The sequence below is a fragment of the Ceratotherium simum genome, chromosome 6 (assembly GCF_057802395.1).
Source record: "Ceratotherium simum simum isolate JZ-2026a chromosome 6, ASM5780239v1, whole genome shotgun sequence".
NCBI classification, from domain to species: Eukaryota; Metazoa; Chordata; class Mammalia; order Perissodactyla; family Rhinocerotidae; genus Ceratotherium; species Ceratotherium simum.
In genome coordinates, this window is record NC_141905.1 from 60729936 (window position 1) to 60745159 (window position 15224).

Here is a 15224-nt window from a genome sequence, read left to right on the forward strand (position 1 = left end):
AGTCCCAAATCACTACCCCCAACATCCTCCTTTGTCTTTAGCTGAAGATGGTATTTAAGTTGGTGACTTCTGCCATTTTGGCGAGTTATCAGTTTTCCTAGGTTTTCCTCATGTATACAAGTTATTAGACTTAGTTTGATTTTCTCCTGTTATTGTCTCATGTCAATTTAAGTAGAGGTAGAGGAATAGTTCTTCCTCCCCTACAGGAGCAACCAGACTTGTTGCAAGTAAAGTGTTGTGGAAATTCTGAAGAGGAAGATATTTGATCAAACTGCATCGTTCACTCACCAAGTATTTTTCTGAGCATCTATTATGTGCCAGAATGCTGATCCAGTGAGGGCATTATGAAGGCCATCCAAGCAATAGGAACAGAATGAGCTAAGCACAAGTGTATGTGTGTTGGGGGGTCCTCCAGGAAGACTAAAAAGAACAGTGAGCATTTGAGCTTCCTTGAAGCCAGTGTGATGGAAGGAGTGGATGGTAGGCTAGAATAGGCCCAGACTTTGAAAGGCGCCAATGTACTTTTTCTGTAGGGAGGGAGAACTGGATGGCTAGAGAAGAGAGAGAGACAGACTTTCTTTTCATTGCATATTCTTTTGTTTTTTTTTTTTTAAATATGCATTATGTGTATATATTACTAAAAACAAAAAGGACAAAGTTACAGAGTAGAGGTGGGAGATGGATGAATACAAGGCAAATAGGGCAGCATATTAGAGTAGGTTGGACAGTAATGGTGTAAACTGTGAAAGGCTAGCAGTGGGACCACAACTGGACAAGGCAGACTAGGGTTAGAGGGCCCTGTAACCTCTTGGGCAGGAAAATATGGGAAAGCATTGCTTTAGGGGCAGTTAGTCCGCAAAATGGCTTAGAGTGGAGACAGACTGGAGGCAGGGAAGCCAAGTAGTTAGGAAACTGCAGCCCCAAGGTTACAATGGTAGTAACAGTGGAAATGGGAAGGGTAAGTAGAATCAATTCAAGTCTTGATTAAAGCAAGTCCTCCCAGATCACTTTACCCCCTCCCTTCAATAAATGCACTTACCATATCATTCGATTTTTATTATCTAGGACTGTGTGGGACCTTGTCTGTTCCAGATAAATGATATTTGCAGAGCTTAGCTATTTGAACTTCCAAAAAGCAAAAAGAATAAAAAAATAACTTGTTCCAGGCCCTGTTCTCTGGATGAATTCTCTTAGTTTTTCATAATATTGCTTGAATTAGAGAATGAAATGTATACAATTCACAACTGCCATTCAACTCTGAAAAGCTATCACCCAACAAAAAACAGTGGTCAACTCATGCATCAAAATCAAGTATGAGGTGATCTCATGTAGATCAGCCTACTCTGACGTCACTACAGCCATACACCATAAAAATGGCCCCACCCTATAGCAGATCTTTTATCAGTTATTACAATGATATTTAGAAAATGCACGATCATATACAGAATCCTTTAACAATAATTTCAATGCTTGGATGGCTTGCAATGTTCAGACTCCCAGATAAGGATTCTTACTATACTGCCTGTGTTAACTGTTTCTGATCTTGCCATCCAGCTCAATATCTTCTAAGCAAAAGGAACCCAAATAATGTGTACTGATGAAAACCTTCTAGAACTAGAGAAGAGAGAGACTGCCTGTTACAACAGGTGACAATCAGAATTTCCATATTTAGAGAAATGGTACAACCAGATGACTAAAAAGAAGACAACCTCAAGCTTTCAAACTTAGATGACTGGGAAAATGACACTACTAGCAAAATGGGGATGCTGTGACTAAGACATCAGTTTATAGGGCAAGATATGAGCATGGTTTTCAGATAAGGATAGTGGTGACAGGACTCCTCAGGAGAAAAGACTGTATTAAAGAAGCTACCCAATTCTGTCTTTATCGTAAGTCCTGTTTAATTCCTAAGGAGGGGCTGGCCCGGTGGCATAGGGGTTAAGTTCACATGCTTCGCTTTGGCGGCCCGGGGTTCATGGGTTTGGATCCCAGGCACGGACCTACACACCACTCATCAAGCCATGCTGTGGCAGCGTCCCACATACAAAATAGGGGAAGACTGGCACAGATGTTAGCTGAGGGCCAATCTTCCTCACCAAAAAAAAAAATTCCTAAGGAAAGTACAGTGAGAGCCCATTATGTTCTTCTGTGCTCCAATTCCACTTCATGGAACCTTCACATTTTCCCAAACCTTTTCAACTGTTCTATTATGATCTGATTTTAATGAATAGAGATTCAAAAAGTAATTTAAAAATCATTTAATACACAAAATGAAAAACTGTCTAGAATACAAAAGCATTTCACATTTTTTTTTTAACAAATAATATCTTCTAAATTACTTGACAGAGATCCACAATCCTTTATCTGAAACCCTTAGGGCCACATGTTTCAGAATTATGAAATTTTCAGATTTTAGAAAGGTAATTCAGTGTATATACCATACTACAAAAACCCTCAGCAGGGTCTTTGGCAGTACCCCTTCCCCCCCTAATCAAACGTTCATATTTCTGCAACAAAATAAATGAATAGTCACACTAAATGGGATAAATAGATTCAATGTCAGTTCAGGTTAGATTTGCAAGCAAATAAGTTTTGTCACCAAGCTTATGAAAAATCTTGTTTTCAGATTTTGGATTTTGGAATTACAGATAAGGGAGTGCCGACCTTTATAAATCTGTATGACAACACATGAAAAATTCCTTAAACAACAAATTTTTACAAATGAAAAAACAGATAAGCTTTCAAATACATTATAAATTAACAGGTGTCTTCTCTTTGATATTATTAAATGTACATCTTAAATACGTATACACATAGCACACTGAAGACTCATGAGTCTCCACTGATATTATAGGCACAGATGCACAAGCCCTTCTGTAGGAAAGGGATACTGTCAAATGTGCAGTAAAATTGAAAAGAGAATTGAGCCATCTCCTTATGATGCCAGGGAAGAGCACTGTTGAGTGCAACCCAAGGAGGTAGGGTTTATTCTTCAAGAAGTAATTTTACTTGTGAGCAGTCTCTTCCATAAAAACACAGGCAGACAGCTTTTACTTAGAACACATGTTAGTTGAGGTTTTCTTCTCTGTGTATATTACTTTTGGCCTTCTGCCCAAAAGTTAAATGTTAAGATATTTTTAGTCAGTTAAATAAGTAATGTTTTACCAAGTTTGAAGACAAATGGATTGCAATGATGCTTCTAAGTAGCTGTAGTATTTAAAGACGTCTATGGACTTCTAAAACTCTATCTGTATAGAGGTTAAAATTACCCAAAATCAAAATATTGTGCTTGTAAAATCATGCATAATTTCTGATCATTTGACATAATTTCTTCCATTGACTGGTGTCTGAAGAATGGTTTCATGAGAGAAAAATTTCCAGTATGTGCTGTGACAACTTCGATAGGTTTGGGGACAGTGAACAAGTGGCAAGTCATTCTGTTAACCAACTCCAATCAAGATTCTAAAACCAGGCATGAAAAAGTTACAATTAGATGCTGACTATAAGTGTTAGGTATTATGGGTGTTCATTTTTGCAAATTTTCTATAGTTTGGACATTTTATAATCAAAAGTTGAAAAATCAAAAGTATAAATAAGTTATAATTAGAGAATTCAGTTTACCTTATTTTTTGCTAATTAAAACTATTTCAAAGAGTTTTCATAAATATTTGAAGCAATTATTGTTAATGAAAGAGGAAATACAAAGAGTTGGCACTGAGACTAAATGTAGTAAAAGTTAATTCAGTAAACATTTTATTATAGTTTCTCCAAGTTTTAACAAATCAATAATTCACAGTAACCAAATCTTAATATAAACACTTCTGTTAACTACAACTATATTAACATTATTTATTTTACATACAGCAGTTACTATATTTGAATTATAGTACAAATCCTGCCCCATCTTACTGGAGAAAATTGACTGCTGAAGCAAAAAAATACAAACCATTCAATTTCAGTAGTCACATTGCAAAGAAAGCTCACTGTTTAATTTGACCAAAAATGCTACTGTTGAAGATTATTGATGACATAATCCTAGTACATCACTGAGTAAGGGAAGATGGGAATTTGAGGTGGAAGATATTCCTCAAATGCTCTTTCCTCTGAATTCTATTCCCCATATGCATCCCAAATGCCACATAAGGCTAGCAGGAAAAGTTAAACCCTTTGCACCCAACATGCCTAAAATAAACACCCATATCCATATAAAACTTACCATCATACTACTGCCCTGTTCCTCATTTGCTTCACGAATAATAGTGCTTAAATGGCCAAGACAGTTCAAATTTTCTTCTATCATTTGTGCTAAAGTCTCCCTGTGGGATGAAAAAACAAGCCTTTACAAATTCAGCAAAGGGGCATATGAATTTCCTCTACTTTCTGGTCTTCAGGGTCAAGATGATCACTGCCCTTCCTGCAACCCAGCACCCCAATGCAGCTGACTCCTGTGGTCTTCAGTTTCCTCATCCCTCCCACCCAGAGGCAGAGTCCTGCTTGTTACTCCAAGCTGTTGTCTCTACCAGCCCTAATGATAAGAAGTTCACCATAACTCCAATCTGATTTTCCTCTGAAATATAAGTGGCACTTATATACAACATTTTTCCCCTGAAAATGCTAACGGAGGTGGGGGGGAATCCTTGTGGCATAGACGGATGAAAGATCTCTTTTTGTTTCTGGATTATTTCCTTTTCCTTACAAGTAGTAAAAACACCAGCATGCTTACTTCAGCGACACAAATGTAGGGGAGAAGATACAAAAGTACAATCTGTCTGCAAAGATCAGGGAAGGTGAAAAACTCTGGATGGAAACTACAGATTATAGCAATGCAAAAGAAAACAAGCAAGCTGATTCCTGAGGACAGCAAAAGAAAACTGTGTGACAGGGGAGCTGCCCAGAACCAAGAAATATCAGTGGAAGTTTATATTTGAAGGAAATTCTGATTCTGGTTTCCGCCTTCCATGCTTTCCTTTTCCATATGACCTGGATCCTCACCTTTTACCAACTCTCAGTCCCTACCCTACTAGAATCAGTTCTAGGCAATGGATGATAGCCACTACAGCCATGGGCTGCATAACAGCGTTTCAGTCAACATGGACCACATATACGATGGTGGTCCCATAAGACTGGTACCATATAGCCTAGGTAGTAGGCTATACCATATAGGTTTGTGTAAGTACACTCTATGATGTTCACACAATGACAAAATCGCCTAATGACACATTTTTCAGACCGTTATCCCCATCGTTAAGCAACACATGACTGTATTAGCTTAGAACTAAATTCTAATTCAGCTCTTATTCAACAGATGGAAAAATTGAGGCCAACAGTTCCCAATCCTTGGTGGTTAAGTACCATGGGTACCTTATAATTGAAATCAGTTTTCAATGTATTTATTCCTACTAGAAAATATATTTAAAATTCCTGTCAGATACACTTTTGCAAACAACAACCTCAAACTGGAAATTACCTGTATAGAGGTGACATGTGCAACCACTAGCATCCCTTAACAAACCTAAATGCCTTTAATGAAAGCAAAAAGGTTAGTAATGTATTGAATTTTATTTGCTTCAACTCTGATTAATGAAATATTTCCTAAAATCTATATAATTAACTATAGCCTGTGCTATAGCTGTGGATGTATTACATTGGGCCAAATCTATAACGACCCGAAGATATACCCTAGAACTTGCTTTCTTTAAAAAGATAAAATACCTGATATCAGCTTGCCTTCCTGCCATCTGCTTTTCTCTTATTTTTTTAAAGATTTTATTTTATTTTTCCCCCCAAAGCCCCAGTGGATAGTTGTATGTCGTAGCTGCACATCCTTCTAGTTGCTGTATGTGGGACTCGGCCTCAGGATGAACGGAGAAGCGGTGCCTCGATGCGCACCCGGGATCCGAACTCGGGCCACCAGCATCGCAGCGCGCGCACTTAACCACCAAGCCACAGGGCCGGCCCTGCTTTTCTCTTATAAAAGTAGAGTACAGAATGTGCAAGTGCATGACCTCCTGAGCAGTGATGTAATATGGCTGCACTTCTGCAAAACTAATTATGGGCAGGGCTTCCAGGAAATGCTGGTAGAGGTCTCCATGAGTTGTGAGAAAAGTGACAATACACAAGCTAGCAAAGAGCCACTGGCTCTGGATACGGCACATCTTATGCTGAGAAAATAACAGAAATGGATAGTCATTCAGCTTTTAGCAGAAGAGTAGGAATTAATAAAAGAAAATATAGGGCTTCAAACTTGAGTTAATATTTGCAAAACTGATTTAAGGCATTGAAAAAAGTCTGATTTTAGAAATACTAAGTTATAAAATAGAGTAGATTAAACTCAACAATTCATCAGAGGGGTAATCAAGGATCCCAAAATGATAAATGCAAAAAGATAGCATAATTTCTCATAGACATAAATGGTTAAGGAAGGAATAAAGTTTGGGTAAAAGAATTGATAGGCCAGTAACAGAGAAAGGACTCAGAACTTGGACTAAGCTAATAAAAAGTAACGTGATGAATATTTACTTCCCAAGCACTTTACATATATTGTCTAATTGAATTTTCAGTTCCCATTTTACAGGTGAAGAAATGTGAACATTAAAAAAGTCAAGTTAATTGCACAAGGCTATTACAAAGGGACAGTCCAGAGCTCAACCCTGGTCTATAAGGCACTGAATACTATGCCTTAACCACTCTACTCTACTGCCTCATTCCTACCACTGCTCTTGAAAACACAACTATCTGTTGTTACAAAGTGAACCCACCCATCTTGAGGAGTTACCACGCATGACAGAGGATGTTCACGTTCTGCTGAAGTTGGGGGTAGCCATGCTGATGCCTGAGGGGTTACTGCACCTTCTAGACTGGATCCTACAAGGGACCGGGCAGAACTCTGTGTCTGAAAGAAAAGAAAAAATCAGAAGATTATAGGAAAGCACCTCCACTGATTCATACAATTTCCTACCATATTCCTAGGACCTATATTTCAATCACTACTTTTTTGCACAGCTAGAGTATTTCTGTATAAAACTATCCCCACCTTTACACACCACTACTAAGTATCATGTCTGTGGCCCCTTTATTGGCTAAAACCAAATGTACCTACCCATCCAATTCCACTTTAGTTGGAGGAAAAAAAAAAGTTGAACAAAGGGTTGGTTTCATTGACTAGTCAGATACATCTATCCCCAAATCAGGTTGGGATACCACAGTGGTCTAGGGCTGGAGGAATATAAAAACAAGAGACTGAAAAGGAGAGTGGTAATGAAGGATGATCAAGAAGACCTGCATCTGAATTGCTAGTCAGACACCATGCAAGGAACATGAGCATCAACCCAACACAAAATACACGTCTTCAGGAGGACCCAGATCATGCTCATAAAAATCCCTTTTCTAGGTCATAACAGCAAATCAATGTCACATGAATAATTCATTAATAGTTACTTACACAGGCAATTTTAAGGAGATGCCATATTTCTTTCTGCCTCTTTCCCTGCATAAACATGACAGTATTGTCAGCTTCTTTGATGTTACTGAGGGCCATTTCCACCTTGGGCAGTAGATCGATAATCTTCTGCTTACAGCCCAACAACTTGCTGGAGAGATTAAATCAGTGTCAGATACTTAAACATCCCCCAAGACAGTACACCATACTCCCAAACCCTGCTGAGGAAACGAACCACAATCAGCTTCAGATTTAATGAATGATCTCCAAAGCAGTCACCCAAACAGGACACATACATGCATGCAACTGTGGTCAAGCTACCCAGGGTACTACCAGAACTCTTCCTGGGTCTAGCATATTTACCAAAAAGGCGTATTACACTTTGAAAGGAACATGATAAAAATACCCTGGCTTTTCAGTAGGAAATAAAACAATTTTTCTACCTCAGATGACCAAACAGCTCCTTGAGAACCCGGTCCTGACTCTGCACAGTATGCACAATGATCTTCACCATCTCTGTGCTGTCGCTGTAGGAGTGATCTATAAAATACCTCAGTCAGTAGGCAGAACCTCTCCTCTGCATAAACATAGCCTCCAAACAAAAAATTCCTAAAAATCTGAAACTAGTTTTAATTAATACACATCTCCATTTAAATTCAAAATTGGATTAAGATGAAAGATTTTAAGATTATATATATAAATAAATTATAATTATATATCTAAAAACAATGTTATATGTTTGTATGTGTATAATGTATATATAAATTTATCACTGAATCTTCAGAGACCCTAGTTGCCTGTTTTTTTTTTTTTTTTTTTTTGTGAGGAAGATCAGCCCTGAGCTAACATCCATGCTAATCCTCCTCTTTTTGCTGAGGAAGACCGGCTCTGAGCTAACATCTATTGCCAATCCTCCTCCTTTTTTTTTTCCCCCAAAGCCCCAGTAGATAGTTGTATGTCATAGTTGCACATCCTTCTAGTTGCTGTATGTGGGACACGGCCTATGCCAGAGAAGTGGTGCGTCGGTGCGCGCCTGGGATCCGAACCCGGGCCGCCAGAAGCGGAGTGCGCGCACCTAACCACTAAGCCACAGGGCCGGCCCACTAGTTGCCTGTTTTCAAGAATAGTCTTGGCTGGCTGTAATCCATACTAACCCAAGCCCTAGATACATATGCAGCGTTCTGGCCAACATATCAATTTTTCTTGGATGATTACCATCACTTATTTAGAAACAGTAGGACAATTCATCAAACTTTGCCTCAAAGAAGGAGGCCCTTGCCTCAACTAGGTTGCTTGGCATTTCATGTTTATCCATCTGTTTATAGCCCATGAAAACTCTGAAAAAAGCTGACTGATGCACTAATAAAAGGACCTCTAGACACCCTCAAAGTTCAGTTTGAAAGTAGTATGACATCTTAAAGCAAACTGGCAGCTGACATATGTCCTCAAATGGGAAGGTTGTGTGGTCACAGTGAGTTCTACAGTTTATAGTAGATGCTACTTCAATTAAAAAAAAAAAAAAAAACTAGCATTAATTGTTACATTTCAGAAAATGGCTATTTAACTTTTAAAAAACTGGAAGATTGCTCATGGGTCATGCTGCTATTTCCTTGGGAAATAACTGATCTCAAATGCAAAAATAAGATTATTGCAGTTTTCTCATTTAACCCTTACAGGAGTCCTATGAGATGGCTATTGTTGTTACCCACATTTTACTATGAAAAGAGTATTTAAAAAAATTTCAGTGTTCTTTGTTATCACTGCAAAGACCTTTCCCCAGCTCAACTTTATTCTCCATACATTTCTCTCTTTGTCTCTTCTTCAACAACCAGATAGAGGCTCCAAAAAGGCTCCTCTCCAAACAGCACTCCCCCTCCTAAATCCCACAGACCAGGCCCAACAGCTTTCCCATATAACTAGCTCTTTTAGATGGTCCAAGACTTCAGAACTTTAACCTTCTCCACATAGAGAATGAAGAAAGTTGGTTTTCACCATTTTCAGCTGAACAAGAGTCTCAAGTCAACTCTAAGCTAGAAAGGACACCAGAGACTATATATGAAGTGTAATTATATAAGCTGTAACAATACACAAAATTTCTTGTTAACAACTAGTTTATCAGTCAAGGTGACTATCATTTCAAAGAAGATACCTGGATAGAAAATTTATTCCTAGGCCCCATGATATGCTGACATGCTGACATGGATACTGCAAAGTTTTTATAAAAATAATCCAAACAAATGCTGTCCTTGACTGTGGAAAGTTAATTTGACTGAGTCAATGGATGGACTTTTGTGTATCTTCATCTGCAATATCTGATTCACTGGCCAGAAGACTGGGAGTAATGAATATTGATTAAAGAAAAACAAAAAAGAATTAGACTTGCTCTAGTTGAAATCTTAAATTTCAATATTTTACTCTACCTACAACTTCTACCACATCCATCACTTTTTGTGAATATCTTCGACTTTTCTGTCCTCTTATTCTACGAGCAAAATCCTAACCCTGGATCAGTCTAACCATCTGCTCTATCAGTTCCTATATCCAAGCTACTAAATACTACCAACAAAAAAAATTATATGACCATGCACTCTGTTGTCACTACTGATTCACAGGTTTTCACTTCTGCTCTGGAGTCTTAATAAATGTTCTGGGTCAGCAACATACCAGCTTTTAAAAATCTTTAAGCATACTCCTTAAATCTATGAAGTTATCACCTCTTCCATTATAGTTAACCCTGCTTCTTACTTCAGGATAGGAGGCCATAAAGCAGTAAGACGCTCACCTTGCAACCCCTACGCCCACAAGTGTCTGTTTCCACACCTATCCTCCCTCCAATACCAGTGGCCACAAGCCTAATCTCTCCCACTATTCTCTGGAGTCAGCCTCTCAAGCTGTTCAGGGACCTCCCTCTCCATGGCTTTTGATCCCGAGCACATAAATACACTCAAGTCTTCCTTCTGAAAATTGACCTCCCTTATTCTACATCTCCTCCTAAACGCTCACCTCTCTTCTTTCCTTAACAGCCAAGCTTCTGAAAAGAATAGCCTAGATAAACAGTTCTCAAACTTTTTGGTCTCAAGACTCCTTTACACTCAAAAATTCTTAAGAACCCCAAAGAGTTTTTTAGTAATTAAACTGAAAAATTTATAAATATTTATTTATTCATTTAAAACTAACAACAAACTCATTACCTGTTAACATATTTTTATTAAAAATAACTATATTTTCTAAAACAAAAAAATTTTAGTGAGAAAACTGGCAATTGTTTCACAATTTTGCAGATCTTTTTAATATCACCACCGATCTCATCAGAAAAGTCTTTAAGGATTGAGAAGTTGACAAATTTCAGTTGATGGATACAAGTTTTCCCAAACTCTAATTTTTTGCTTCAAACATGTAATGTTATGATTGACAACAAATACTGTTGTTTTTTGTCCTTAGAGTGACAGGCATGCTTCATTAATTTTTGAGAAAATATCTGCCACATACCCAAATCTGAATAATCATAGTTTGTCAGACAGTCTTTCTTTCAAGTAAAAATGGTGTTCCATTAAATAAGAGGCCAGTCAACAAGCAAGGTAAACAACCGCTAAAGTGGTTTTCCGTAAGACAACCATCATACTGCAGTAGGTAGCAGAAGCACTTTATAAGTACTTCCCACTTCATCACACAGAATATGAAAAAGACATGTACTTGAGGGTGGAGATTTAAATAAAATTTTTACTGCTTTATCAAGGACTCTTAAGTGAAACTGGCTTTTTTTTTTTTTCCACCCTGAATGCATGGTGGTGAAAAGTATAATGTACCCAGCTGCCCTAGCCAGAAACTTGGGAGGCATCCATGACTACCTACTCTATCTCCAGCCACTCACATTCAATCCATCACCCAACACTATCAGTTTTACCTTCTAAATATCTCTCTTGCCCTTACTCTCCTTTTCACCCCACTGCCACAGTTCAGGCTCTCCGTCTTAGCTCATGGCCCACTATGTACTGAGCTATGCTTATTTCAACAACCTCATAACTAACGTCCCTGTCTCTAGCCTAGCCACACTTTAATCCATTATCCACAATGGTACTAGAGCAGTATTTCTAAAATGCTAATCTGATCATGCCATTCCCCTGCTGAAAACTTTTTAGGGTTTCTCCTTGCCATCATGATGAAATCCAAACTCATTACCATGACATACCAGATTCTTTATGATCCAGCCACACTGCTCTCCTCCTGAAACTCTACACTCCAGTCACACTGCATTTCCTCAAACATGCTAAGCGCTACACGTACATGTCTTTACCAACTATACTCATATACACAAGAGCCCATCTCCTTTCTCCCAGTTACTGCTACTTATCCTTTAAGGCTCATTTCAGATGTCATCTCCTGCAGGAACCTCCTCTAACCATCCCTGACTGCCAGTCAGGGTTAGGTGCCTATCTTATAAATACCTCACAAATGTTTGTAGAAACAAACTGAAAAAATTCCACTACAATAAAAACCAATGTAGAAGAGATCATGTTATTTGTTAAATACAATTTCACATGTATAGTAATTTGCATATATTTGCAAATTTTAAAGTGTAAAACTTATCTTTTTTACAATTTAGGTATATAGCAAATTAGAGCACAGACTTCACCTTTTATTTATTCTGTAACCCTTCAAAACAAATCAGTTTTTAACTGAAGGATAATATCTTGCACGTACACAATACTTTATAGTTTTCAAAGCATTTTCACAAACATGCTCTGAAATACACTGCCAAGCACACTCACTGAGTTAGGAAAGCTAGGTTTCAATCCCATTTTGCAGAAGAGAGAAATGAGATATAGGGAGATTAGGTGATTTGCCCGAGGTCACTTGGTCAGTAAAGTGCCCAATCTAGAATTTAAGCCTTCCAATTCCCAATCCAGTGGTCTTTCCAGCAGACGATGCTCTGCATTTAGCAGATGTTCAACAGGAATTGTTTTGTGAAGGAAACAAGTAATCAGTGACCAGTGCAGATGAATGCATCATTTTCAAGGTAAATTGCTCTGGCCTAGCACATGGGCCTTCCCTCTGACCATTCCACACCTGAACCCAAGTCAAATTCTTTCCAACCTCTATAATCTTAAGCAGCATTTATTTTTTCCATCTTTCCACACATTTTCTTGCTTCCTCTTCCCCTTCTTTGAGTTCCTTTTTTCTTTTTCATTCCTTCCTTTCACTTCCCTTTTAAAATTTTTCCATCTCAATTTTCTTATTACTTTGCGTTTCTAATATCTTAAATTCCCACAAACAGCTGTTGTACCATAAACATCTCAATGGCAATACCAAAACTGGAATTTATTCTGCAGCTTGTTTAAAATCCAATCCCTTGGATTTCTTAAGCTAGTGATGGTTTCCTAAAATGCCTTTGTGTACTGTGATAAAAGTGTCTTACCTGAAGGTCTGTGCTTTAACTGCTTATATAGATCGATAGCACGCTGTTCCCTATGAAAGAGAAAAAATGCTTCCATATGTGAAGATAATTTAATGACTCTAATAATCCACAACTTGAAATGAATAACATTATTTGAATAGAGTAATGATTCCATTTTAAAGTACATTTGCCAACGAATATTTTACAGAGCATTTTGTTGAGTAATAAGCAAGACCTTAAAATGCAAAGTTGAATATACTTCATATCTGCTCTGATCTACTACCACATATACAACATCCTTGCACCAGAAACACTTAAATGGGCAAAAATTATGGCCTGTGACTAAAGAAAAAATCTGAAGTTTCTAATCCAAACACTTAGGAAGTTAACCTCATTTAGAGTATTTAATACACAATATCTTGGACCAGAAGTTTGGTAAGCGTGGAAATTGCTTGTAACTCAGAATACTTTAAAAACTCTTTTTAACACTCACATGAAAAGATGCTTTGATTCAAAAAGCAAAAGTCAACCCAAAGAGTTATTTCCAAAATTTCCTGTGACTAAGAAAAAACTTCCTTTTTTACATATGATGCCGATGTATTTGAGGAAAGGAAAACTATAGAAAAGAACGACATACAGGCTTAATCTGCCAGATGTATGCAGAAAGAACAACCTGCTACAAAACTTATAGACACCAATACCAACAACATGAGCACATCCTTACAGAGATTCCATCAAGTCTCCCTGACGTCTTCCATAAGGGCTCTTCTGTAGCTCCATGATTTCAGTGTGCAGGGACATGATCTGATCCTCCAGGTATCCAATGATACCCACCTAAAATATGATGAAACACAAAGGAAGTGACAAGCTCACCACCAGACAACACAGAAAAGAACTCAGAACTGAGAGAATGACTTGCTGCTACAGTAGGAGAACTAAATGATTTAAGATGAAACACTGATTTTGTTCAAGCCTTTTTATCTTTCAGATTCTGACACTTAATCTTTCACATGAGAACATACTTATTCCTATGCTTCTCTCTTTTCTCTCTTGACAAGAGGAAACTACTAGCATTTGCTTTCTCCTCCTGAGAAGCAAAAAGATAGAAGTGTCACTAACAAGACAGAGAAAAAGTGGCCACCAAAACCATTGTTATGGTTTTCATTACCCTGTGGTTTTCAGCTCTATGGTTTTCATTGCCTCTTGTTCCTGACTGCCTTAAATAAGGATGCAGAAAGACAGACACTGGATTTCCCACCCCAGGATACCAACTGCCCCACCCCTGTCCTCAGGGTAAGTACTGATATCAAGGAGAACAACAATTTAGTGGGACTATGGACAGATGTACATGGTAAGGAAGGAATCTGCCACCTATAGAATAATCTATACCTACGGTGACCATATAATTTATTGTCAAAACAGCATAATTTTGAGAGTTAAAGGAAGTACTATTGAGAATTATGGCAAGACAGATATAAACTAAGACTGTCCCAGGTAAACCAGGACGTGCAGCCACTCTATCTCAACAGTTATAACAGTAACAATGATAACTACCATTTATTATTTACTCTCATTTAATCTGCATAACCGTACTAAAAAAGGTACAGTCCCATAATATAATATGGAAACTGAAGCTTAGTGAGACTTCAGTTTACTCTCATTTGCCCAAAGCCCTTGTTTTTATCCACTATGGCACCTCCCTCTATATACACAAAGCATACTCAGGATTGACATGACTCAGCATATTCAGGAATGACATGAAAAATACTCTACATATCAAAACCAAAGATAATTTCTAAGGCAGACTCAGGAATGAATAAGCACACAGAATGAGCTCAGTGATTTTACCTCAGCATAATGGATAGCCTTTTCTTCCATTTCCTTCCAAGCTTTTAACATTTTTTCTGAAGCTAAAAAAAAAGTCTAAATTGGTTATCTCAGAAATAGCCACAGCTTTAATTACTAACCTGCCCACCTTCTTACCTCAGCAACATCAAAAATGGTGTTATCGGTCAAAATGTCCCCTCAAAAGATATGTTGAAGTCCTAACCCACAGTAACTCAAAATGTGACCTTATTTGGAAATAGGGTCTTTGCAGATGCAATTAGCTAAGTTAAGATGAGGTCATACTGGAGTAGGGAGGCCCCTTAACCTAGTCTGACTAGGGTCCTAATAAGAAGAGGAGAAGAGACACAAAGACACAGACATCAGGGGAGAGTAGCATTTGATGACGGAGGCCGAGATTAAAGTGCTGCAGCTGCAAGCCAAGGAGCGCCAAGGATTGCTGGCAAACCACCAGAAGCTATGAAGAGGCCAGGAAGGACTCTCCTCCACAGATTCAGAGGGATCAAGGTGCCAACACCTTGATTTTGGACTTCTAGCCTCTGGAAC

At 38.1% G+C, this 15224-nt stretch overlaps 1 protein-coding gene across 3 annotated transcripts in view; it reads right to left on the bottom strand.

Annotated features, from left to right (window-relative positions):
- Window positions 1-2243: 2243 nt before the first annotated feature.
- Window positions 2244-15224, bottom strand: part of CHUK (component of inhibitor of nuclear factor kappa B kinase complex) — a 34120-nt gene continuing 21139 nt past the window's right edge. For 2 of the 3 annotated variants that reach the window (XM_004427946.2, XM_087432438.1), the window contains exons 14-21: window positions 14682-14743; window positions 13558-13667; window positions 12855-12904; window positions 7882-7978; window positions 7442-7589; window positions 6759-6892; window positions 4217-4316; window positions 2244-3462 (exon numbers count right to left, since the gene is read on the bottom strand). In XM_004427946.2, coding sequence (XP_004428003.1) covers window positions 3433-3462; window positions 4217-4316; window positions 6759-6892; window positions 7442-7589; window positions 7882-7978; window positions 12855-12904; window positions 13558-13667; window positions 14682-14743 — 731 coding nt within the window. In that variant the 3' untranslated portion in view covers window positions 2244-3432. The remainder of the gene's footprint in view (window positions 3463-4216; window positions 4317-6758; window positions 6893-7441; window positions 7590-7881; window positions 7979-12854; window positions 12905-13557; window positions 13668-14681; window positions 14744-15224) is intronic. The other variant, XM_087432437.1, reaches the window with a different exon arrangement.